Source organism: Dendrobates tinctorius, unplaced genomic scaffold (assembly GCF_039654945.1).
Source record: "Dendrobates tinctorius isolate UK_male_01 unplaced genomic scaffold, ASM3965494v1 ptg000120l, whole genome shotgun sequence".
NCBI classification, from domain to species: domain Eukaryota; kingdom Metazoa; phylum Chordata; class Amphibia; order Anura; family Dendrobatidae; genus Dendrobates; species Dendrobates tinctorius.
This window is the reverse complement of record NW_027361788.1, coordinates 21,098,557-21,124,226: the sequence shown is the minus strand read 5'-3', so window position 1 is coordinate 21,124,226 and position 25,670 is coordinate 21,098,557. Positions and strand designations below refer to the sequence as shown.

The following is a 25,670-nucleotide window of genomic DNA, read 5'->3' as shown; positions in this document are numbered from 1 at the left end:
AAAACCGCACCCCAGCCTAGAAGGCTGGCGTCCGTCGTCACCACCTGTCAATGGACAGGAAGGAAGGACCGGCCCTGGAGGATGAGAGGGGATGACAGCCTCCAGTTGAGAAACCGTTTGCCTCGGGAAGAGAGACGAATCGGGCGATCCAGAAACAGGACAGACCTGTCCCACTGCGAAAGGATGGCCTTGGTGAAGTGGTCTTGAGTGTAATTGTGCAAAAAGGATCGCTTCTGACGCTGCCACCATTCTCCCCAGGACCTTCATTGCTGAACGGAAGGAAGCCGAGGGCCTTGCAGAGAGTGAACTCCCTGCTGGAGGATTGCTCTCTTCTCCTCGGGAAGAAAAACCCTCGTCTGACGAGTGTCGAACAACATGCCTAAGAAAATGAGGCGCTGAGTCGGAACAAGGCAGGACTTTGTTCTGTTGACCAGCCACCCGAAATGGGACAGGGAGTCAAGGACGATGGTCAGACTCTCCTGGGCCTGAGAGAGTGACTGAGCCTTGATGAGGAGGTCGAGGTATGGAATGAGCACTAGGCCCTTCAAAATGGCCATCAATGCCGCCATGACTTTCGTGAAAACCCTAGGAGCGGTCGCGAGTCTGAACCGCAGGGCGACAAACTGGAAATGGTCCTGCTCTACCGCAAAACGCAGGAACCTCTGATGTGCTGGGAAAATCGGAACATGGAGGTAGGCGTCTTGGATGTCTATGGAGCACAGGAATTCCTGTGCTTCCATGGAAGCAATTACTGAACAGAGGGACTCCATCCTGAAATGTCGTAGGCGGACCCTTCTGTTAAGTAACTTCAGATCCAGGATGGGCCGAACTGCGCCGCCCATCTTCGGCACTACAAGCAGGTTTGAATAAAAACCTGTGAAGCATTCCCATTCTGGGACAGTAATGATAACCCCCGAACTGAGAAGGGAGGTGATGGACGCAAAGAAACCCGGAACCAGGGCAGGATCTCTTGGAGGACGGGATTCGAAGAATTGATCCTGTGTCCCCCCAATGAAGCGATAAAGAAATTACTTTAACAAATCAAGAAGTCTAAAAAGCACCCACTTCCCTCAGATGAATGAACATGTAGCCATAGTTAAAGTGAACCTGTCACGCAGTACAATCTGTAGACAGCGTGGTATAGAGGAGAGTCTGAGCAGAATGCTATAAAGGATTGTTGGAAAAGATACAGTAGAACGTGTGCTTTACTGATTGAAATCTTTGGTGTTCGTATACATAGGAGTCCAGTGGGCGGTCCTTCTGAGGCTAAGTTCAAAATTGTGTTTGGGCGCTCTGCGTAGACACGTGAAAACGACGCACGCGGACGCATCCGCATACAACGCATGTCCCTGCGTACCGAATGTTAAAGATAGGTACGCAGGATGCATGCCCTTCTATGCGGATATGAAGGTAAGAAGTACGCAGCCCTACGCAGAGCACCCAAATGCAAGTGTGAACTTAGCCTGAGTGAGTAACATGCAGTCATACAGGGAAGACAATCAGAGTAAGACTGACCACTGGATCCATGCATAAAAACCAAGGATTTGAATGAATAGAATGTAAGATATACTGACACATTAATCACAAAAATGCATATCAATCTGATCAGCTCCTCCTGCTCTATAACACCCTGCCTGCAGACCAGATACCATATTAAACATGACAGATTCCGTTTAAGAGCGATAATCATAAAGTCCTTTATCACATCCACATAAAACACAAAGTGCTATTATTAAGAGGATAGCACAGAAGTTATAGAATATGCAGTTTGTAATAAGAATGGAGATTAGGCTATCCTACTATACTTAACATTTAACAAAGCTATTGAGATTTTCCAGGAAGTGGATATATTCTTGATGTTCCAAAGCAGTGCTGAGTTCTAATCAGCTCATCAGCAAAAGTGTTGTCTATCCCACTATCAGACAAGAAATCCATCAGATGATCATACAAAGCCCAATCTAGAGAATCAGTGGTCAGTGTATGGCTCTGTGCCCACGTTGTGTTTTTGATGCGTTTTTCGGGGTCAAACCGCATCAAAAACGCTTAAAAGAAGCATCCCATTCATTTGAATCCATTTTGGCCTTTTTGTGCCAATTGATGCGTTTTTTACCGCTAAGGCTATGTGCCCACGTAGCGTTTTTCAAGCGTTTTTTTCCCGAGCAGAAACGCATGCCCTTGCCAGGGAAAACGCATGCGCTTTTTGACATGCGTTTTTGATGCAACTGTCAAGCGTTTGGCATGTTTTCCTATGCGTTTTAGCAATTACAGTGTATGTATGCGGAATCGCGTGCGATTCCGCACAATTAATGAACATGCTGCGTTTTTTTCCGCTAAGCGTTTCCACAGCGGAAAAAACGCACCATTAGCACAACATGTGCGTTTTCCATTCTGTTACATTAGATGCTTTTCTTAAGCGTTTCCGCAGCAGAAACGCTTGTCTAAAAGCGCTGCGGAAACGCTTAAACGCAACGTGGGCACACAGCCTAAGGAAACGCTTCGTGGGCACACAGCCTAAGGAAACGCTTAGCGGTAAAAAAAAAAAACTCAGCATGTTCATTAGTTTCCGCTTAGGTCCGCGTTTTTGGCTATTTCCTATAGTCCAAAAGACGCGCGGAAAAAAAAAAACGCATCAAAAACACACTTTTTGCGCAAAAATCGCTGGAAAAAAAACACGGTTTCTGGGAAGGAGACCTGTTTCCTGAGCGTTTAAAAACGCTACTGTGGGCACACAGCCTATAGCTGTTTTCTTTCCAGTCTGTATTTCCAGTAGGTTGGAAACTAACTTCTCGGATAGTGAAGATGTCACTTTGACAGTCCAGCACCAGGGTCTGGTTGCTTTTCTAGTTTTGTGACTTCTACAACAAAGTTAGGAGTGGAAACGAGATCAGGCTCTTCGCCTCCCTTCTGTCCTTCTTGTGGTTCCTCGTCATAAGACGGTGGAATGCTGTTATTTGTATTGACTGTGACCTTCTCTCCAGAGACTTTTTTGGTCAGTTTAGCTTCTGTGCCATTCACTTCTAATTCCCACCCACCAGACATCTTGGGAAGATTTTTATGTTTCAGGATTTTCTTCTCTTCTTTGATTTTATCATTCAGAAACCAGTTCTATTCCCCACCCAGTCCTGCTGGCTCCTCCTGTTTGACTGATGACTCCTTTGCCTGAAGTCACAAAGCTTAAGGCCCCTTTACATTTAGCGATGCACCAGCGATCCCGACCACGATACGACCCGGTCAGGATCGCTGGTGCATTGCTAAATGGTCGGTAGTGAGCTGTCACACAGGCAGATCTCACAGCGATGCAGCAGCGATACAGCGATCGTTACTTACCTTTCAGACGCGGCGATCCTGACTTCCTCCTGTCCGCGTCGCTCGTCGGCGCCAGCAGGAAGTGCCCGATGAGAAATGGAGCTGCACGATCTCGCGCGATCAACGACAGACTGCGGGGGAGCCGGTCGGAGGTAAGTATCACACCTGGCGAGATCGCTGCCGCGTCACCAAATCGGTGATGCTTTAGCGATATTGCTAGCGATACCGCTATGTGTAAAACCCACTATAGAGGCAGTCAATGACAGTAGCTTCAGATCTACCATAGCTCTTCAGACTCATTTGCATATCAATTTAAATGCAGATTTCTCAGTAACGGAGAAACTAACTGGCCCATGTAAAGGTATTGCTGGACTTGTCTGTGAAATCCTGCTTTAAGCTTCCCATGCATTTCAATGAAGTGCATAGCCAGAATATTACTACGTTAGAGCCTTGTAGGGTTAAATCTAATATTCAAATGAAATTTAAAGTTTTCTAAATAGTTCGTAAATTTAGTGCAGAATTTGCTCCAGTCAGTGAAACCTTTTTTTTCCAGGGCGTATGTGAGGAGATGACGTATGAAGAAATTCAGGAACATTTTCCTGAAGAGTTTGCACTAAGAGACCAGGACAAATATCGTTACAGATACCCCAAGGGGGAGGTGAGTGAGGAGTCATCGGACATTTGCGCTACAGGTAGAGAAATCTAAATGTAGATCCTTACTAAAATTAAAAAAATAATCTTCTGCTCGTGCTCATCGTTTTGGCTGTATTTAGTACCGGTGTCATACAGGACACTTTGATTTTCGTTTTGCTGGCCTTACAGTAACCGTTGTGGGCATCGTTGAAGTCATAGGACTGACTGCTCCTGCTAACTGTTGTGTTTGGTAATGATTGTGAACTCTGTGTCCATTTCTATCCAGTCCTACGAAGACTTGGTGCAGAGACTGGAACCCGTTATCATGGAGCTGGAGCGGCAGGAGAATGTGCTGGTGATCTGTCATCAGGCCGTCATGCGCTGTTTGCTGGCGTATTTTCTGGACAAAAGTGCAGGTAACTGATTATACTTTCCAGCTTTCAAAAAGTACCATGGCCGTTTCTCATCTTACATAGTGACATAGTTAGGACGACTGAAAATACACATGTCCATCAAGTTCAACTGAAGGATGGAAGAGGATAAAGGGAATGGACTATAGGTAGATCCATGATGCATGATCTGGTCTGCTCTATAGAGCAAGTTTTTGCCTCCTGATCCCAAGTATCGATCAACCACATCAACAATTGGAACAAAAATTTTACATATGTACATCAGTATTTATCTTCTCTGAAAAAGAATCCAATCCCTTTTTGAAACCCATTGACTGTTCTCACTGTGATCAGCTCCTGTGGTTTTTGTGTTCATATAACCTCCGCCCTTACAGTAAAAAAAACAGCTCCCCGGGTCGTCTGTTCATATAAATCACCTTCCCTTACTGTAAAGAACCAGCTCCTGTGATTGTCTGTTCATATAATCACTGCTCTTACAGTAAAGAAACCGCTCCTGAGGTTGACTAATCCACAGATTAATAGTTCTAATGGTAAAGAAGCCTTGTTTCCTCTGGAGAGTGAACCTTTCTTAATCTGGGCAGAAACAGCTTTGACCATACTTTTTGTATGGACCACTTATGTATTTGTACAAAGTTTTTTTTAGGGTTAAAAAAGTGGTCTTTTTTTCACAATCAAGATCCTTATTTTTTTATTTTTTTTTGACTCTTCTGTACCTTTTCTATCTCTAGGACATCCTCTCTATGTACTCGGGCCTAGACCAGCACTGTATATTTCAGATAAGGCGGCACTGACACTTTGTAACATACAATAGTAGTATTCCATCCCTGTCCCATGCCTCATACATGTTATCCTGCTGGTTATAGAAACAGCTGATTACATAAACAGGATGCAAAGTCAGTCTATGATCTACAACTACACCCAGATCCTTCTCTACAAGTGACTCTCTTAGTTTTACTTCCCCCCCCCCCCCCCCCGAGAACATTTGTACCCATGTGCATAATTTTCCATTTATTTTTTCACTGACTGGATCTGCTTGTGAAATGAAGCAGGAAGCAAAATGCAATACTTGCCTGCATATAATAAGACATAAAGAAGGAAAAGGCTCAACTCTGCTTTATTGAACAATAACTTATCTGTTTTTTTCCCAGAAGAACTGCCATATCTGAAATGCCCTCTTCACACAGTGCTGAAACTGACCCCCGTAGCGTATGGTGAGTCCTCCTTACATATAAGAACTGAAGGGAGGGTTAGAAAATAAACCCTATTTCCAGTCCTCCTAGACAGTTTTCAATGTTCCCAGTGAGGTTATTTTTCATATACAGTCATGGCCAAAAGTATTGACACCCCCTGCAATTCTGTCAGATAATACTCCGTTTCTTCCTGAAAATGATTGCAAACACAAATTCTTTGGTATTATTATCTTCATTTAATTTGTCTTAAATGAAAAAACACAAAAAGTGTGCAAGTGTGATTTAGTTATTGCCAACACCTGTTAGGTGCCACAGGTAAGTTACAGGTGCTGTTAATTACACAAATTAAAGAAGCATCACATGATTTTTCGAACAGTGCCAATACTTTTGTCCACCCTCTTTGTTATGTTTGGTGTGGAATTATATCCAATTTGGCTTTAGGACAATTCTTTTTGTGTTTTTTCATTTAAGACAAATTAAATGAAGATAATAATACCAAAGAATTTGTGTTTGCAATCATTTTCAGGAAGAAACTGAATATTATCTGACAGAATTGCAGGGGTGTCAATACTTTTGGCCATGACTGTACATTACTCATTTATTATATCTAGAGCTATACTTTGGTCTCGATTACATTTTTGGCAAGGTTAGTAGTAATTCAATTTTTTTTTTTTTTCTGTTTTTGTCCATTCTATACTACAATGAAAAGGAGTTTTTCTTACTAAACAAAGTTCTGCAAAGTCCTGTAACTAAGCGAATCCTAAGGGCTGGTGCAGACAAGTGGATTTTCGGTTCGAGTGTGATCTGATAAAACACTGGATCGCACTTGGACCAATGTTATTCTGTGAGGCCATGCACATATTCAAGATTTTTTTCTTAAAAAAAAAAAATATTATATAATATATATATTCACAGCATACTCCATTTGCATCAGATATTCAGATCGTACTTGGCCATGCAAGACGAGTACATAAAAGAAAATAAATAATAATAAAAAAAAAAAAAAAAAAAATCGGACTGCACTCAGATGATATGAGTGCAGTCCAATTTTCACAGACTGACAGAAGGAGAAATTTTTTCCCCCCATTTAAGAAAATGGGATCAGTTTGATCAGGGTGTGATTAGCATAATCGGCCCAATTCTCTCGGATGATAGAAAATACCTGGTGTGACCCTAGCCTTACAGTGTTCATTATGCATGCTGTCAGGATTCTGCTGGGCTTGTAGACTCGAGCAGTCATATGCAAGTCACATATCTGCTGTCACTAGCTTCTCTTCTTGCTTCTCTCAATGTTTCATTGAAGGAAAAGAAGTTAGTTAGCCTGTCACTAACTACGCGTGGAAGCAGAGCAAAATTCTGACAGTTAGAATTCGCCAAATTCATATTTGGTCTGAAAAAACCCTTGAAGTAAGGTGCAGATGCTGTAAAGGGAGGAGATGCAGAGTCTAACTTTTTCTATCCATTTGATCTGTCATTACATGACTATTAAAAGAGGTTGTCCAGGATTGTGGATAAAGTCTGTGATTACTTTGACTGCAGACTTGCATATCCTCACAACGTGCATGATGTAATGATGCTCCGGTTGGATAACGGGGAACTGAGACCGTTTGTGCAATTACAGAGCGAGTTTCAGTTGCCGGATTCTGAATGGTACCACTACTGTCAGGTACGGCATGCCATTACGGCTCAAAAACTTTCCAGAAACCTGCAGATACAATCTGACATAGTGTTGGACTATATATGTGGTGGTGCTGGACTTACGAAAGGGGTCATTTCTAACACCTACAAAGATATATTGCATACACATTTAATGGGGTTCCCACTTAAAGCAAGATCCAAATGGGAGGGAGAGATTGGGGTGATGACTGACGAGGTATGGGACAGCGTCCTAGAATATGTCCCCAAACTCGCTATGAGTGAACCAGCTAGGTTGTCCCATCTTTATGTGATCCATCGTGTGAACCGCTCCCCCCTTCTGATGTTTAAAATGGGGCTGAGGGACAACTGACTGTCCAAGATGTGGGGGGTCTGATGCGGACTTGTCCTAGGCGTTCCGTGTTCTGGGTTAATGTCATTAACAGAATAGAAGGGGCTTACGGATGTGGTATACCCAAAAACCCACTGGTCTGCATACTGGGATATATGGAGGAAATTGAAATAGTTAATAGTGCAAAGCTTGCTATAGCCAGACTAGTATATGTAGCAAGGAAGCTGATTGCGAGGAACTAGATCAGGAAAGAACCACCTTCTGGGAGAGAGTTTGTGAAACAGGTGACTTGTATCATTCAGCTGGAGGAAAGGATATATGCTAAAAGGCAATTCTAAAACCTATGAGACGTGGAATCCCTGGTTACAATACGGTACAGTTAACTGATGGGAATGTGCTATGTTTTACAATGCTGGTGTTGTGGATAAACCATTAATACCCAAACATAGGAACATTTCTGTTTTGTATGGTTTGATTGACAATATGGGTAAAGAGGATGACTAATAGTAAATTACGGTGTAAGAGAAATCATATGGAGAAAAGGGGGGGAATAGGGATGTTCAATTTGTAAATCTATTGTTTATGGAAGATTTACGGTATATTCTGTGTTTTGAATTCTGACTAATAAAAATCTATTTGATCAAAAAAAAAAAAATGATGCTCCGGTGTTAGGAACGGGTGGTCATGTGACTGCAGGCATACGATTTGCAGGCTTCCAGCCATATTCCGACTAGATGTGTACAGCATCACTCAATTAACTTGCATCTGTCTAGGTGGCATGTGACAGCATGTATGCAAATTGCCTGACTCTTGTGAATCATCACTGCATACTGCCAGGATTCTCAGTCTGCAGGCACATAAAGGGCTTGTGGGATCAAGTCTGCAGTCGCTAAAGGCCCCCCTCACACTAAGCGAGATCGCTAGCAATATCGCTAAAGCATCACCGATTTTGTGACGCAGCAGCGATATTGCTAGCGATATGGCTATGTGTGATACTTACCTCCGACCGGCTCCCCCGCTGATTATCGCTCATCGCGCGAGAACGTCCTGGACCGTTTCTCGGCGGCGGCTTCCTGCTGGCACCAACAAGCGACGCGTGGACGCAGGAGGAAGAAGACCTCATCGCTGCGTTTGACAGGTAAGTAACGACCGCTGCTGCGTCGCTGCATCGCTAGTGAGATCTGCCTGTTTGGCAGCTCACTAGCGACCATTTAGCGATGCACCAGCGATCCTGAACGGGTCATATCGTTGTCGTATCGCTGGTGCATCGCTAAATGTAACGGGACCTTAAGTCTACTTTCCCATAGGGTATGTATCGCTACCCAATAACTCCATTTTTTTTCTCCGGTTGAGATATTAAACTTCGCTTACATTTTTTAAAAGACGTGTAGATTGCCGATGGTATTCTCTATAGAAAGTGTGATGGCAAAGGCTAACATGTAACATCTCTTCCTATAGGTTGTAAAGTAGAGTCAATTTACCTGAATGTTGAAGCTGTAAATACACATAGGGAGAAGCCATTGGTAAGTAGCAAAATACGTGACTGTGCCATGGAAAGATTGTCTGGTTTCAATAATCTTAAAAGGAATTTGGAGATAAATGGGGAGTTTGGGCACCAGTGACCGATAAAGTGCCAGAAAAGCCACCAATTCAACTAGAAAATGAGTGGGACACCTTGTAACTTGCTTAAAAGAAAAAAATTCTTACTCGCCCTTAATATGATTTTTTGTAACCCAAGAAAGCACCATGAGAGGGGGATCCGACCATCAAGGACCAGGGAACCTACAGGCTAAAAAGGGCAGCACTTCTATATCGCATCAGTTTGATTACAGACCACAAGAGGACCACGAATGGTTATTACAACAAAAACAGCCATACCAACCCCACATGACACAAACTTAAAACGTGAAGTCCTAAGACTAGTGAAAGAAGTGCTCATCCACACATGATGGGAGGAAATATAAGGGTGTAGTCACGGGTTCCAAAAATCCAGTTACCTGTAAGTAACTAAGACGTTATTGATCACTCATGACAGTACAAGAGAATTGCAAAGAAATAAACTCTGGGAAGGACCACAGCCTGGAGCATCCTTCTCCCAAAGGTGAGGTCAGAAGAGGAACCCATATCCAGTCTATGATTATGGACAGTGGAGGGAGAAAACCATGATGCCGCCTTGCTTGATTGAGTAATCCGATATCTCTGCCCAGGAGGTTTCCTTGGCCCATGTGGAGTGAGCCTTAAAACCTTCTTGAACTGCTTTGCCACTTGCTGGAGTTAGCTAAAGAAATGGCCTCCCTAAGGCTGGGTTCACATTGCATTTGTGGGCAGCATTTAATGCATCCGTTACATAGCGTTAATGCTGCTATGTAACGGATGCGTTAACGCACCCATAGACTAACGCATCGCCAACGCATGTCGTAATCGGCATGCATTCGCGATGTGCAGTCATTCTGTGACGGACCCTCGGACGTGGTCTGCAGCGTTCGCGGGTCTGTCACTGCTAGTGCAGATAGGGAAGCTGCGCTAGCGTGATCAGTAAACGCGATCACAAAATGACAATAGCGTTAATGCAGCCCGTCAACGCTATGCGTTGAACGGACTGCATTAACACAATGTGACCCTAGCCTAATCCACCTAGCTATTGTGTGATTTGAGGATCACAGCTGACTTTCTTTAAGGTAAAACATTGTTTTGGTGAGGCAAAACATTTCCCTGCCTGTTTTTAAGCAATCAGTTGTGATCCCCTGCTATAATGTCTGTATACTATTTTGCTTCCCCTCCACTGCCCAGGAGATTTTGATATGATCAGACCATGTCCCTGCAGTCAAACACAGCCATTACACAGTACAGGGCAGGGGCACATTTATAAAGATTCTCAGTACAAGAACATTATTTTCAATCACATCCAATTGTGGACCTTATTTTTATTCCAAGATCTAATGTAAAAAATGAACTTTTGTTAGTGGGAAAACCCATTAAAAACTTTCTCCACGTTCTAGCGCATATTCTGGTTGTGACTGCATTCCTACTCTGAGGTAGGGTGGAAACCAGATTACGAGAAAAACCTCCCTTTCTCTTAATAGAGCCCTCTTGAATTCCACACTGTCAAATGCAGGTTGGCTACTTGTGGATAGTGCACAGACCCATGTGAAAGGAGATTCGAAATCTCTGGAAGTACCCATGGGTCGGAAACAGACATTATTATTATTGCGCCATTTATTCCGTGGCGCTTTACATTATCCTTAGCCATGAGAACCATGGTCTTTTGGGCCAAAAGGGAGCAGTAACACAATCCTTATTCTGTCCTCTTATAACTAATGGGATTAGGGCTACTGGTGGAAAGGCATATACAAAGTTTAAATTCCGCAGAATCAGAAAAGCGTCTATGACTTGGGTACCTTCCCTGAGATTCGGGGAACAGAATGTTTTCACCTTTCGATTTTAGCTTTTTTGTAAAAAGGTCTGTGTCCAGGAGGCCCCACATCTGTATTATCTGGTCAAAGATGGCCTGCTTTAGCTCCCATTCCACCTGTTTTAGTACATTGTGGCTTAGGGATTCTACCTTGATGTTTTTCTTTTTATGGGAAAAGCTATCAGAGAAAGGAGATGACACTCTGCTGACCCTGTAGGGATACAAGGAGTTTCCTACTGCATGGTGTACTGCCAGTAGTTCTTTTGAATTTGATCAAAGTGCTCTGCCAGTCCAGATTCCCTGGACTACAACATACTCTAGATGAGCTCCCCACCCCCTGGGGCTTGCATCTGTGGTGACTACCTGTGTAACATCAATTATCCTGGGGACCCCCCTGCACTTTCTTTATGGATAGTGTCAACCCACCTTCCAAGTGCCCCCTAAGGTAGATCTCGTTTTATAGAACATCCCATTGTAGACCGTGGAATGGAAGTTGGCCCACAGGACTGCCGGAATGCACGAGGCTAAAGTATCTAGGAGGGACATTGCATTCCTAAAGGAACATGGAAGGGACTTCCACAGCTCGATACTTCATTCTGAATGTTTTCTATCTTGCCAGCTGGGAAATGACATTCCTGCACCTCCGAGCTCAATATGAGCCTTAGAAATTCTTGTACTTTTCGGGGCTCTAATCTTGACGTTTTTAGAGCTAGCTTAAGTTCCTTAGGGTTGACATTACCACTTCTAGCCGACTTGCACAATGGTGGATTGAAATGCCCACCACTAGAAAGTCATCCAGATACCGAACAATCCACACATCCGTCTCTCGGCGATGAGCCATCACCTCTGCAATCACCATTGTGAAGACACGAGGGGCTCTAGCTAAACTAAATTGAAGGGCTGTGAATTGAAAGTTCTGGACTACTCCCCCAATGGCTGTTGCTGCCCATCCTGAGGTATTTTTGGTGTTTCATGTGTACTGGCACATGATAGTAAGCATGTTTCAAAGCCAAGACTGCCATGAAACAAACAGGGAAGATAATTTTTATTGTTGACCTTATGGATTCCATTTTAATTGACTCAAGAATTTGTTCAAGCCCTGAATTATCAGTCATGAAGGAACCGTCCGTTTTTTTCTTATTAGAAAGAGAGGTGAGAACCCCCCTTTCCGATAAGGGGATTTCCAGGATGATGGACTTCTGAACCAGATACAAGATTTCTGCCTCTAGGGCCAACTGCTCACTTGATGAGGGCAGGGGGAGGGAGTCAAAACAAATCTCCCTTGCGGGACTGACTGGAATTCTAACTTCGACACAGTTTCTTTACCTTGACGCTAGTCGTACAGAGTCTGCGTAAGCATCTGATAAGAAAGCTGCTGCTCCCACATAAGCAGAAAAGTGGCCAAAATATTGTTACTTGCGACCTTGTGCTCTTAACTGTGCTTCCAGGTGATCTAGCCAGATCATTAAGGATCTAACAGTTGTAAGGTAGCGCTTATTGTTAGTGTTGGGGAACACTCACTTGGCAGCGGATTCACGGCACACAGGAACACTTTCCATTTAAACAGTCTGTGGTTTATTATACAGCATAAACCATAAAACGCAACAGTCTTACATCAGACAGGTCAGTGTTCGTATAAGGGCTCCGCTCTCTGACTTGTGGCCACACAGGCTGTGCCATGTCCAGTAAACAGGCTCTATAGCCTCAACACGGTTATTTCCCCCTGTCTGGGGTTACCTCTTAGGAGCTCCTGCTCCTAAGAGGTAACCTCCATAGTCTGAACCCAGTGTCTTTCTAACCTCTATCAGTATCACTTATGTTTGTCAGGGAAGCTGCCGAACTGGGATCAGCATCCCAGACAATGCCTTGCTCACTAGGCCGCCTAACAGTTTCAGGTCCTCAGCCGGGCAGTAGCTTCCCAATGCAGAGCAGTCACTGACTCTGGAAACACGGCCTCTCTGTGTGCTGTTCAGGACTTCTGTCCCTTCATGTTAACATTTATCTAATGGATTGAGAGAATTTCTCGAGATTAATGATAATGGAGAAGTTTCTGATGAGACTCTGTGGTTATCGCACAAAGCCTTCATGAGAGGTTTATGTATAAAACTAGCTTCAAGGTAAAAAAAAGCGTAGAGAGGGTGAAGTGCGGTCAGTCTTAAACCAGATAAATATTCTAGAAGAAAAACAAAAACAAGACCCCTTCAATTAGCAATGATCTATTGAAGAGTAGAAATGAGCTATGGAAGCTCTTATTAAAATATGAACATAATCTAAAGCGAGTTAAAGCAAAATATTACGCCATGGGAGATAGAGCACGTTCACTGCTTGCCCGTAGAGTGAAGAAATTGACAGCTAAGGCCTCTTTCACACTTCAGTTTTTTGCATCAGTTATAATCCGCCAAAAAGGCGGACAAGCGGATCCGTTCTCAACTGATGTGAACGGATGGCACAGGATCCGTTTTCAGACGGATCCTGAAAATGAAGAAATTTAAAGGAATCGCTGGCCGAGAAGGAGAGGGAGAGGGAGAGAGAGAGAGAGAGAGAGAATTTTTTTTTTTTTTTGTCCGGCACCCAGAAAGAAATTCGGGTTAAATCAGTGTTTGCAGGATCCGCCAGAGAAAAAAACGTTACCAGCTCCGTTTTGAAATTTTTGAGGATGGTGACGGACAGCAACTTTTGGCGGATCCTCACAAAAAACGGATGCAACGGACAGCAATCCGTCACAATCCGCCATTAATGCAAGTCAATGGGAAAAAAACGGATCCTCAAAAAAAATTTGAGGATCCGTTTTTTTCAAAACCTGGCGGATTGTGACTGATTGTAAAAAACGGAAGTGTGAAAGAGGCCTTAGGGGAGGATTGATCATTTACTCAATACAAAAGGGGAAAAGATATGACCCAACAGATATAGCAAATGCATTCGCTGATTACTCCCACTTATATAATTTAAACTCAGATCTTAGTATCCATCATCCCTCCACTTTACAAATAGAGCAATTTTTAAATTCTGTTAACCGCTTCCCGACCGCCAACGGTAGATAAACGTCGGCGCTTGCTGGGTTTTGTGCAGCGCCGACGTTTATCTACTGTCGGTGGTTTTGTGCCCCCCGGGACCCCCACGTACCTTTATAATGCAGGGATCCTGGCGCACAATGCATGCTGCGACCCCCGACCTCATCGGGACCTGATTGGTTCAGGTCCTGATGACGTTAGATCACAGCAGCCAGTGAGAGAGCTCGCTGGGAAAAGTTTGTTGTAGCAACAAACTTTCCCAGCGATCTGCCTTATAAAAATGCTGTTTCTCCTCAGATCTCCTGTCAGTGAGAGATTTCAGGAGCAACAGTGTTAAAAGTGCCAGGCAGCAATTGTGCTATAAAGTTAAAAAAAGTTAAAAACACAGATAAGGCAGGTTAGGGCTAGTAACAGTTAGGGTTACGTCTGACGTGACGTGACTGTCACGTCAGTCAGTCACGTCAGAGTTTTCTATTTCTGGAAAAAAAAAAAAAAAGATAAACTAATAAAATGGCCCGTCCGTATTATAGTACAGAGGAGGCTTATGCACTTTTATGTTCTGACAGTGAAGAAAGTGCAGTGTCAGATGGCGATGTGGATTTCGTGGGTTTTAGTAGCAGCGACAGTGATAGCTCAGAAATGAGCAGTGATTCTGGTCCATCTTCACACACACACACACACACACACACACACACAACCAGTACAACAAGAAGGACAAATAGCGCTTCTGGAGAAACGTCTCCAACTCAGGGAACAATGCCCAGTACTAGCGCTGTCCCTAGTGCTCGTGAATTGGCGCACGTCAGTGTCCAAGGGGCTTTGCCTCTTGATGTAGCATTTTCCAGATGGGAGGCTTCGGATTCAGCTACTCCATTCATCCCTAATTTTAATGCCATTCCTGGTATAAATGTGGAGGTGGAAAATTTTGGACCAATTAATTTTTTTAATTTGTTTGACAGCTTGCTAGAGCATATTGTCCTACAAACAAATTTATATGCGTCCCAATTCATCAGCCAGAATCCACGATCCTATTATGCTAGGTCAAATTTATGGACACCAACTAATGTCCTAGAAATGAAAAAATTTTTAGGACTTACATTCGCTATGGGGCTTGAAAAAAAACAAAAAAACAAAAAAACGAGCATTCGGTCCTATTGGTCCAACCGCCCTGTTCAAGCCACCCCTATGTTTTCTGCCGTTCTTCCTAGGACCTGTTATGAAATGCTCATGAGGTTTTGGCATTTTAACGACAATAGTCAATCCCTGCCCAGAGATGCCTCAGAACATGACAGACTATTCAAAATCAGACCCATCATCAAAGACTTAACAGAAAAGTTCTTGAGGCTCTACACCCCAACAGAAAACATTTCCATTGAGGAGTCCCTTGTAAAATTCAAAGGAAGACTGCACCTCAAGCAATTTATTCCATCTAAGAGAGCAAGGTTCGGAATAAAGCTCTATAAAATGTGCGAGAGTTCAACCGGATCCACATCTGCTTTTCGCATTTATGAGGGGAAAGCTAGCCAACTAAACCCACCAGTATGCCCTACTTATCTGGGGACATCTGGAAAAATTCTTTGGTAGCTGATAACTCCAGTTTTACAAAAAGGCTATAATCTGTATGTTGACAACTACTACACTAGCATACCCCTATTTAAAAGTCTGGTTGACCATAACATAGGGGCTTGTGGGACCATTCGCAAAAACAGTCAGGGGTTTCCACAATCGTTGGTCAACGAAAAGTTCCGAAAGGGGCAGTCAGGTGCTTTACGCAATGGAGAGCTGCTTGCCCTTAAGTATAAGGATAAAAGAGATATTTTTATCCTGAGCTCGATCCACACAGATGCCACAAAGGCTACTGCAGACCATCAGGGATCCACTACTCCAAAACCTGTGTCTGTCATTGACTACAACAAATATATGGGGGGTGTGGACCTTGCAGATCAGGTTCTACAGCCATACCAGGTATCAAGAAAATCATTTATCTGGTATAAGAAGTTAGTCATTTATTTGTTTCAGGTGGCCACATATAATTCCTTTGTGTTGTAGAGAAAAGCCGGAAATACAGATACTTTCCTTGATTATCAGGAAAAGGTCATTGAACATCTTGTTTTTGAAAATTTTGTCCCCGCCAATCCTTTCGAATCTGAAGATGTTAGAAGACTCACTGAGCGACATTTTATTACACTCATTCCAGCAACTGAAACAAGAAAGAACCCCTAGAGAAGATGTCGTGTATGTTCCAAGAGAGGAATGATGCATGATACCCGCTATTATTGCCCACAATGCCCATCATTGCCAGCCTTATGCCTGCATGACTGCTTTAAAATCTTCCATACAGAACCACGTTTTTAAACTTTGACATTCAGTGCAATTACTTTTGGGGGCTTATGCTGTTCTGGCACCTCAGGGGCTCTGACAATGTGACATGACACCCTCAAAACATTCCAGCAAAATCTCAACACCAATATGGCGCTCCTTCCCTTCCGAGCTCTGCCATGCGCCCAAACAGTGGTTTATCCCCACATATGGGGTGTCAGCATACTCATGACAAATTGCACAACAACTGTTGGGGTCCAATTTCTCCGGTTACCCTTTGGAAAAAAAAAATTGGGCGAAAAGATCATTTTTTGTGGAAAAAATGATTTTTTTTATTTTCGCGGCTCTACGTTAACTTCTGTGTAGCACTTGGGTGTTCGAAGTGCCCACTAAACATCTAGATAAGTTCCATGGCTGGTCTAGGTTCCAAAATGGGGTCACTTATTGGGGGTTTCCACTGTTTAGGCATGTCAAGGGCTCTGACAATGTGACATGTCACCCACAAACAATTCCAGCAAAATCTGCTCTCCAATATGGCACTCCTCCCCTTCCAAGCTCTGCCATGCGCCCAAACAGTAGTATTCTCCCACATATGGGGTATTGGCATGCTCAGGAGAAATTGCTCAACAAATTGTATGGAGCAATTTCTCCTGTTACCCTTATGAAAATGCAAAATACGAAGCTAAAACAATTTATTTGTGAAAAATGTTTTATTTCCACGGCTCTATGTTATAAACTTCTGTGAAGCACCTGTGGGTTCATCACATCTAGATAAGTTCCCTAAGGGGTCTAGTTTCCAAAGTCGGGTCACTTGTTGGGGGTTTCCACTGTTTAGGCATGTCAGGGGCTCTCCAAACGCAACATGGTGTCCGCTATCGATTCCAGCCAATTTTGCATTCCAAAAGTCAAATGGCGCTCCTTCCCTTTCAATCTCTGCCGTGCGTCCAAACAGTATTATTCTCTCACATATGAGGTATAGGCATGCTCAGGAGAAATTGAAAAGCAAAATGTATAGACCATTTTCTTCTGTTACCCTTGCGAAAGTAAAAAAAAAAAGTCTAAAGGAAATTTTTTGTGAAAAAAGGAAATGTTTATTTTTCCCTCCACATTCCATTCATTCCTGTGAAGCACCTGAAGGGTTAATAAACTTCTTGAATGTGGTTTTGAGTACATTGAGGGGTGCAGTTTTTAGAATGGTGTCACTTTTGGGTATTTTCTGTCATATTGGCCCCCCAAACTCGCTTCAAATGTGAGGTGGTCCCAAAAAAAAAAAAAAAATGGTTTTGTAAATTTTGTTGTAAAAATGAGAAATCGCTGGTCAACTTTTAACTCTTCTAACTTCCTAACAAAAAAAATTGTTTCCAAAATTGTGCAGATGTAAAGTAGACATGTGGGAAATGTTTATTAACTATTTTGTGCGATATAACTCTGATTTAAGGGTATAAAAATTTGAAAATTGCTAAATTTAACATTTTCACCAAATTTGCATATTTTTAACAAACGCAAGTCATAGCAAAGAAATTTTACCACTCAAGAAGTACAATATATCACGAGAAAACAATGTCAGAATCACCAGGATCCATTGAAGCGTTCTAAAGTTATGACCTCATAAAGTGACACTGGTCAGAAGTGAAAAAATTGGCCCGGTCACGAAGGCAAAAACAGGCTCTGGCGCGAAAGGGTTAATCTACCTAAGATTACACAGACCCAACTGGAATTTTTGAATTCTCCTCTCCAGGTCAAAGAAGTGATAGAAGCAATTAGATCATCTAAATTACAATCTACTCCAGGCCCAGATGGCTTTGCCAATGAGAATTATAAAGTATTTTCAGAACAATTATCTCCATACCTGCAACGGCTATTTCTGGACTGGAGAACTAAAAGCAAAATTAATTCAGTGTTCTTAGAAGCAACAATTGTGACTCTTCCAAAACCAGGCAAACCTCCTAACAAGACAGAATTTTAGGCCCATTTCCCTTTTGAATTGCGACCTGAAACTGTATTCTAAAATCTTGGCCCAAAGAATCAACACTGTCCTTCCTCAGCTGGTTAAGCCGGCTCAAATGGGCTTTGTACCAGGGAGACAAACTAGAGATGCAACCCACCGCATCCTGAACTTGATTCACGGAGCGGAGAGATCTGGGATCCCCAGTGTGCTCGTCTCGCTAGACGCAGAAAAGGCGTTTGATCGGGTGCACTGGGGATACCTGGAGGTGGTGCTGACTAAATTTGGGCTCACTGGACATATCCAGAGAGCCATAATGGCGCTATATTCTTCCCCGAGTGCAAAAGTACTGGCAGCAGGTTTTAGTTCGGGCTGCTTTTATATTTCTAACGGTACCCGTCAGGGGTGCCCCTTATCTCCTGCAATTTTTGCATTGGTGATGGAGCCTTTGGCGGAGAAGATACGTACCTGCGAAGCTATCACAGGACTAAGGATAGGGAAAGTGGCCTACCCGGTCGGGCTGTACGCAGACAATGTAATTGTTTCTGTGACAAATCCCGAAAACTCTCTTCAAGCTCTTTTATCTATTCTCTCTCAATTTTCTAAGATATCATTTTACAAATTGAACTCCTCAAAGTCGATGGCCCTTCCGATTGGTTATCCTCCCGGATTGATTACTAGATTAAAAAACTCCTTGCTGTTTACTTGGGCTAAAAATTCTATTACCTACCTGGGAATTCACCTGGTTTCCCCTTCCAACGACTTAGTATCCAAAAACATTGCGGAATTAATACATTCCATTAAACCTGAATTAAATAGAAAAAGCGCCCTAGAAATCTCATGGATGGCACGCATACAGACTTGTAAGATGATATTTTTGCCAAAAATTTTTATACATTTTGAGATGTATCCCACTACCCATACCTAGAAAATTGCTGGATGAGATCCAGTCCCTGCTACTCAGCTTCATTTGGAGTGGTAAAAAGTCTAGATTTCAAAGTTCTTTGCTATTTTATAAGACGGGAGAGGGAGGTTTGGGACTGCCGAATATCCATCTTTATTATAAGTCATGCATGATTGATGCCCTTAAAGAGTGGTGGGATACTACATCCAAACACTCTTGGGTGCAAATGGAAAAATCCAACACCAAACTCCACTCTACTAGACTACTAATGATGGAGGCAGAGTTCTTACACCTGGGATCACAGTCTTGCTCGCTTCCCGTGATGGAACACGCCCTCAAAATGTGGAAAGAGTTGATCTCTAGAAAGCTGATACACATCCCGTTGAAATAGGTCTCATTTAAAAGCTTTGATTTGGTGGTCCTATTTTCCCAATTCCATCGCTGGGATGATTATGGTGTGCTTAATTTGCAAGCCATACTTTCAGGATTCTTCCTCAAAACTTTTGAGGATCTAAGATCATCATACCGACTCCCTGGAAATTTTTATTTCTCCTTCATGTGAACATTTAATCCCTTTAAAAAGCTAATTTATGCAATGATATTAAAAAACACCATTTTCCCAGTGAAAAAAAGCGGCAAATGCCACAAATTAGAACAGAAGACCAAATCTGAGATGCTGCACGGCCCTAAATTAGGCCTATCTGATACCTTCCTGTCTGTGGAGGTTGGCACCCTAAAATAACGATTTTTTTTGGCGTCCCCACTCAACGAGGACTGTCCCTCACTTCTCTACCAGTCCCTGATATCACAGGTTGGAAAACACTATCCGATAGTGCAGAAATGAATCATCAGAATGCCCTGGGTATAATGCACACAATCTCAGAATATATAAACACCAATAAAAACAGATTAGCACATCATGATAATCAATGTGTCCCCACTTGGAACCGTCCAACACATAGGCCTCCAGGTCCAAAGCCTCCATGTGCTCTTCAGGGAGGTAGCACACCTCCCAACACATAGGCCTTCCACATGAACCAATCAGGTCCATACACTCTCCCCCATGTGACCAGACCTCAGGCACATTATATGGTGCATAACCACACCCACAAGTGAGGTATGGATCACATGGTTTATGACCTCTCTAAAGGTCCTATTTCACACAGCCACACACAGGCTTTATCCTGGGCGTTCAGACACACGCCCCTGGGTGGATTTGTAGGTGACTGGTCCCACCCATATCACCAAGTCACCTGGAAGCTTTCCCAATACACAGCAACAAACCCTCAGCAGTATTATCTGCTGATCAACACACGTTCAAGCTTCCACCACAAGGCACCCAACCTTGTGATACATATCGGCCATTCACAACTCTGCCGCTCATCATTTCCCCATCACAATAAAGTAAACGCCTGCATGCATGTCCTGGGAAGGCCATATAGCGCCCCCTAGCTGTCACAGGGTCACTGCATCACACAGAACATGTTGCTGCTACCGCAATGATGATGGACCTCAAGCCAGTGGCGAAGTTAGGGGTCTCCTCTGCTACTGTCTGCTTTATGCAGGACTAGCAAAGTCTTTTTTTCGATAGTTATCGGGCAATAACATTTTACAAAGCACACACTCTTTGTTCCTAGATTCAGTTGCACATTTCTTTCCCTGGAAATAAATGGCAAGAAAATAACCACTTTACCAAGTGAACTTTTGCAAAGATCACTTACCATCGTGATGCAAATGGTACCAGGATAAAAGGGGGACACATCTCAGCCAGACCATCTTTGAGGGCTGAATAACCATTCTCCTTTGCTGGAGCTTTGCTGACTGGATCTTCCCACCTTTTGCAGAAGTCAGTCTTTCAGAGACATGGCTGCTGCACCCACTGCCATGGGGACGACACTTCACCTGCTCCTGGGGCTTCCCATCAGGATACTGCTCAGTCTGTCTCCATTCTCCTAAAGGGGGCAGCTGAGCCCAGAAGTGCCTGTCCAGTGCTCATCTGCACTTTTATAATGGACCAGCACTTCTACCAGGCCCCATCAGGAAGTTCTGTGTCACGTGGCTCCTACGCGCTCACTTCCAGCTTGTGACATACAGGTATGCCTCCCTGCATGCATCACTCAAGGACGCCCACAGCTGCACGTCACCTGGCACGTCATCCAAAGACTCCTCAGTCAAAATCATCCAGCGTGGCCCTCGGTGCCTGCCACATAACGAGGCACTGGGGATACTGTTGAAGAGAAATAGCGCAATAGTGCATTATCCAGTGTAAGTATATCAATTTAAAAATAATACACTCACCAGATGGAGCTTGGAGCTTGTAATAAGCATGGAGGATTTGCTGCTGCTGAAACCACAGATCTATGAGTAGAAAGAAGATGCAGGATAGGAAAAAAAAAAGTGGTCAGACAATCCGCGCTGCGAATCACTATAAACGATTATTACAGTGGTCTTTATTCAAAAGACCGCTGTAATAATAACAGTTTAAAGTGATTCGCAGCACGGATTGTCTGACCACTTTTTTTTTCCTATCCTGCATAACATAACGAGCCACGCCAGAACAGGTCATCACCTATCTGGGATGCCACTCACCTGCGCCCGCACAAAGGTTCTTAGACCCACCGTGGCACTTTCAGGTACACTGTACTGGCCGAGGCAGGCAAGGGGTTGCGGTCTGAGCTGGCCAGGTCTTTTGAAGTAACATATGTCTTCAGGTACGCCTGCCAAGAGGTTCCCCCCGTCAAGGACAAGAAACCAACTGATGCAAGGGAGACGTACCACTTTTTTTTAGCCTGTAGGTTCTGTCCTTGATGGGTGGATCCCCTCTCTCATGGTGCTGTGATGGGTGATTGATACAATATTTAACGAAACTCAATATTTTCTCTCTCAGGCCTCCAGCACAAGGCAGAGAATAAAGATTAGTTAGGATTGCTAATACTGTGCATACTTGACAACCTCACTTAAAGTCCAAATGTATTTTTCTGGTTCATATTGCAGTTATGAATGACTGTCCCTCGCGCTTACTAAATAGCATCATTCTTGTATTGCAGAACGTAGCTGTGTCTCGTGATCCAGAGGAAGCATTGGACACTGTCCCAGAACACTTTTAATCAGAATTTGTATTTTATATTTTGTGACATAGGAAGCTGAGAAACAGGAAAGTTCGCTGAAGAGCTCTAGCCTGGTATTAAAATATCTGATGTAATTTTTTTTTTTAAATCACAAACCATTTTCTGTTTTCAAATGGTAGAAGTCATTAATATTAGACTGTATGAGAATACAAGCCACCCACAGCCGAATCATGGGCACAACTGGCTTTAGAAGGTCATAGTATACTGTCATATGAGATCAAACAAAAATGTCCCTTGATTAGTAGTGTCAAACAGTAATATCAAAAATTGTTACCTGGATGAACACATCAAGGGGACCAGGTAAACAAAGGTGACCACTTAAAGTATCTTAAAATATTTCATTGACAGTTTTTTCAGTGAATCAACCGCCTAGATAAATTACATCGTATATACATTTATATAGAAGGGCATGGTTTCCCTAATGTTATGTCTCAATGCATTTTTTTTTTCTTTATGAAGAACCCACAATAGCAAAATCCATGAAACTGTCACAAAATACTAAGTATTTGTAGGGTAATGACACTGGTCAGCCATTGAAGATAAATGTATTTTAAGTGCAAATTCATATGGTTTGTGGCAAGATTTCCTTGGTAGACCAGGATAAATTACCTCAAGATTACATTTGTGAAAAAGGTCTGCATTTGGAATGATACTCAAAATCAAAGTGGAAAGTCAAATTACAGGCTGACCCAACTTCACTGAAAATGCCCCAAGACAAGGAAATGATGCTCAGTAGTGTGCGAGACCTCCACGCACCTGTATACCCTCCCAACAAAACCTGTGCACGCTCCTGATGAGGAGGCAGATGTTCCTCTGAGGGATCTCCTCCCAGACCTGGATTAAAGCATCAGTCAAACTCCTGGACAGTCTTGTGTTGCAACATGGAACGAGACATATCCCAGATGTGCTCAATTGGATTCAGGTCAGGGAAATGGGCAGGCCACTCTATAGCCTCAATGCCTTTATCATGCAGGAACTGCTGACACACTTCAGCCACGAGGCCTAGCATGGTCATGCATCAGAGGGAACCCAGGGCCCACTGTACCTGCATATGGTCTCAAAAAGGGTCTGTGGATCTCATCCCAGTACCTAACAGCATTCAAGGAACCTATGGCTAGCACATGGGGGGCTGTGTGGCTCACCAAAGAAATATCTCCCCACACAATTAAAGATCCACTGCCAACCTGGTTATGCTGTAGGATGTTGCAGGCAGAATGTTCTCCAGTCGAGCAGTCATGGAGTCTTTTTCTGACAGTTTGAGCAGACACTTGGATGTCAGTAGCCTGCTGGAGGTAATTTTGCAGTTCTCCGGCACTGCTCTTCCCATTCCTCCTTGCACAAAGAAGAGATAGCGATCTTGCTGCTGGGTTGTTGACCACCTCCACATCTCCTAGTATCTGCTCCATGCTCTGGACACTGTGCTGACAGACACAGCTACCCTTCTTGCCACAGCTTGCATTGATATGCCTTCCTGAATGAGCTGCATTACCTCAGCAACTTTTTTTTGGCTGTAGACACCGCCTCATGCTACTGTACTGTACCTCTAGGGGTGAGAGCAATGACAAAATGCAAAAGTGACCAAAACCACAGCCAAAAAGAACGAGAACAGAGAAATGGTCTGTGGTCACCTCCTGCAGAACCACTCCTTTATAGAGATTGTCTTGCTAATTGCCGATCATTTCTACCTGTTGCCTGTTTTATTTGCACAACAGCAGGAGAAATTGATTCACAATCTGTGTTGCTTACTAACTGGACAAGTTGATTTCATAGAAGTGTGATTGACAGATTTAAAACACCACAATGTGGTGTTCCCTTTATATTTTTTTTGAGCAGTGTATATTAAGATACTTTTTCAAGTGGTAACCTTTGTTTACCTGGTCTCCTTGATGTAGGGTTCTTCCGGGTAACAATTTTTGATTCATTATACTGACATAGTAGTAGGTGGTGTCTATATAATATGAGCATGTTCCTCTACTGGATCTTTTCTACTCCTTAGTTTGTACTTCTCCCAGCTTCTTCTATGGTCTTTAATTTTTATTACTTTAATTTAACCTCTGGTATCTGGAGTATATATCACTGATGTTGGTGTCCTTGTGACACATATAGTCACCTCCTATGTAGAGGCTCTAGCACAAAGCAGCCATATCAACCAGCCAGAAACACATGGGGTGTGATGCACAGAGACCATTAGGAAGAAGGAAGACTAGGTGTTTTAGAACAAAGTTTTATTATATAAACATCTTAAAACAAATTTAACATATAAAAAAAGATGCACCTGGACAAGAATACAGATGGAAGTGGGCTGAAAGAAAAAATAACTCAGGCTGCAAACCTGTGTACAGTCCATGGAAAACTACAACTTGGTTTTAATAAATAACCCCATAAGCTATCCTGTGTGTATGCTTTTTTGTAGTAGCGGGGCGTCTGCTCAGTGCTTTGTAGACTGGGACGCCGTGGGCACTTGGGCCCTGGTGAAATCCTGGGCATCTTTGTATTGTGTTATCCAAAACTTGGGATCCTTTTGCTGAACCTACGAAGAAATGGGGAGAGTGAAGCCAGTACTAATGTCACACGATCCCTGCGGCCAATGTAAGCCCCAGGACAGCCAGTGCCAACACCACTGGAATGGCATCAGACCAGAGGAGAGTACAAGTGTCATTTTACTGGGGTGGACAAGCCCATTAAAGTTCTGGAGCCACTATTCTCTGTGTCCAAAATAGCTGGAATGATCACAGCGGAGCGCTGTTGAAAGTTTGTCCAGCCCACAGCCGTGGAGAGGCATGGTACATGATGATGATAACCTTACAAGCAGCCATACTTGCGCACAGAAAGCTGCTCCAGAACATGGGACTGATTTCAGCCGGGGTCCAGAGGAGAGCACTTGGTATATAGTACCTGTGCAATTCTAGCGTGGTAGTAAAATGTGTGTGTGGGGGGGGGGGGGGGGGGGGGGAGGTTGTTTGGACAGTCAGATTTCACACAGCTGATAGCTTTATTCCCTGGAGATAAGCTGCTGACAGACATCTACTTTTTCACAGAAAACATGGGGCGTTTGGCTGAGACAGCTGTTGGGCACACAATCGACTGTAACATTGTTCGGCTGTCAGCCAGCCATCTAATGAGTATGGTCAGGTTTAAAGGGAATCTGTCACCCCTTTTTTAGATATCATTCAATTGTGTCACATAAGGATTCTCTTAGTACTTTTGCTTCCCCCTGACCCCGCACCTTTCATGCATGAATACCTTGTTTATATCGGTTCAGATGTATGTAAACTGCCGCTGTCCGGTCGGCTGGGCGGGGCTTATTCAACTGCTCCCCCCCTCCCTGTCTTGTTCTATGCATTTCTTCTTGTGTAGAGCAAGACAGGGAGGGGGGAAGCAGTTGAATAAGCCCCGCCCATCAGACCGGACCGTGGCGGTTTACA

The 25,670-nt window shown here is 43.4% G+C and overlaps 2 protein-coding genes and 1 pseudogene across 8 annotated transcripts in view; 1 reads left to right on the top strand and 2 right to left on the bottom strand.

The window, feature by feature from the left end:
• Positions 1 to 24,634, top strand: part of PFKFB1 (6-phosphofructo-2-kinase/fructose-2,6-biphosphatase 1) — an 89,004-nt gene extending 64,370 nt beyond the window's left edge. For 3 of the 5 annotated variants that reach the window (XM_073590872.1, XM_073590868.1, XM_073590873.1), the window contains exons 10-14: positions 3,860 to 3,964; positions 4,226 to 4,355; positions 5,498 to 5,560; positions 8,985 to 9,049; positions 22,165 to 24,634. In XM_073590872.1, the coding sequence (XP_073446973.1) occupies positions 3,860 to 3,964; positions 4,226 to 4,355; positions 5,498 to 5,560; positions 8,985 to 9,049; positions 22,165 to 22,224 (423 nt within the window). In that variant the 3' untranslated portion in view covers positions 22,225 to 24,634. Of the gene's footprint in view, positions 1 to 3,859; positions 3,965 to 4,225; positions 4,356 to 5,497; positions 5,561 to 8,984; positions 9,050 to 9,264; positions 10,532 to 22,164 lie in introns of those variants that run through there. The other 2 variants (XM_073590869.1, XM_073590870.1) reach the window with 2 other exon arrangements.
• LOC141046792 (complement component 1 Q subcomponent-binding protein, mitochondrial-like) lies at positions 1,798 to 3,590 on the bottom strand (annotated as a pseudogene).
• The window catches only part of LOC141101649 (non-structural maintenance of chromosomes element 3 homolog), a 53,567-nt gene continuing 52,352 nt past the window's right edge, over positions 24,456 to 25,670 (bottom strand). For all 3 annotated transcript variants that reach the window (XM_073590875.1, XM_073590874.1, XM_073590876.1), the window contains one exon: positions 24,456 to 24,775. In XM_073590875.1, coding sequence (XP_073446976.1) covers positions 24,674 to 24,775 — 102 coding nt within the window. In that variant the 3' untranslated portion in view covers positions 24,456 to 24,673. The remainder of the gene's footprint in view (positions 24,776 to 25,670) is intronic.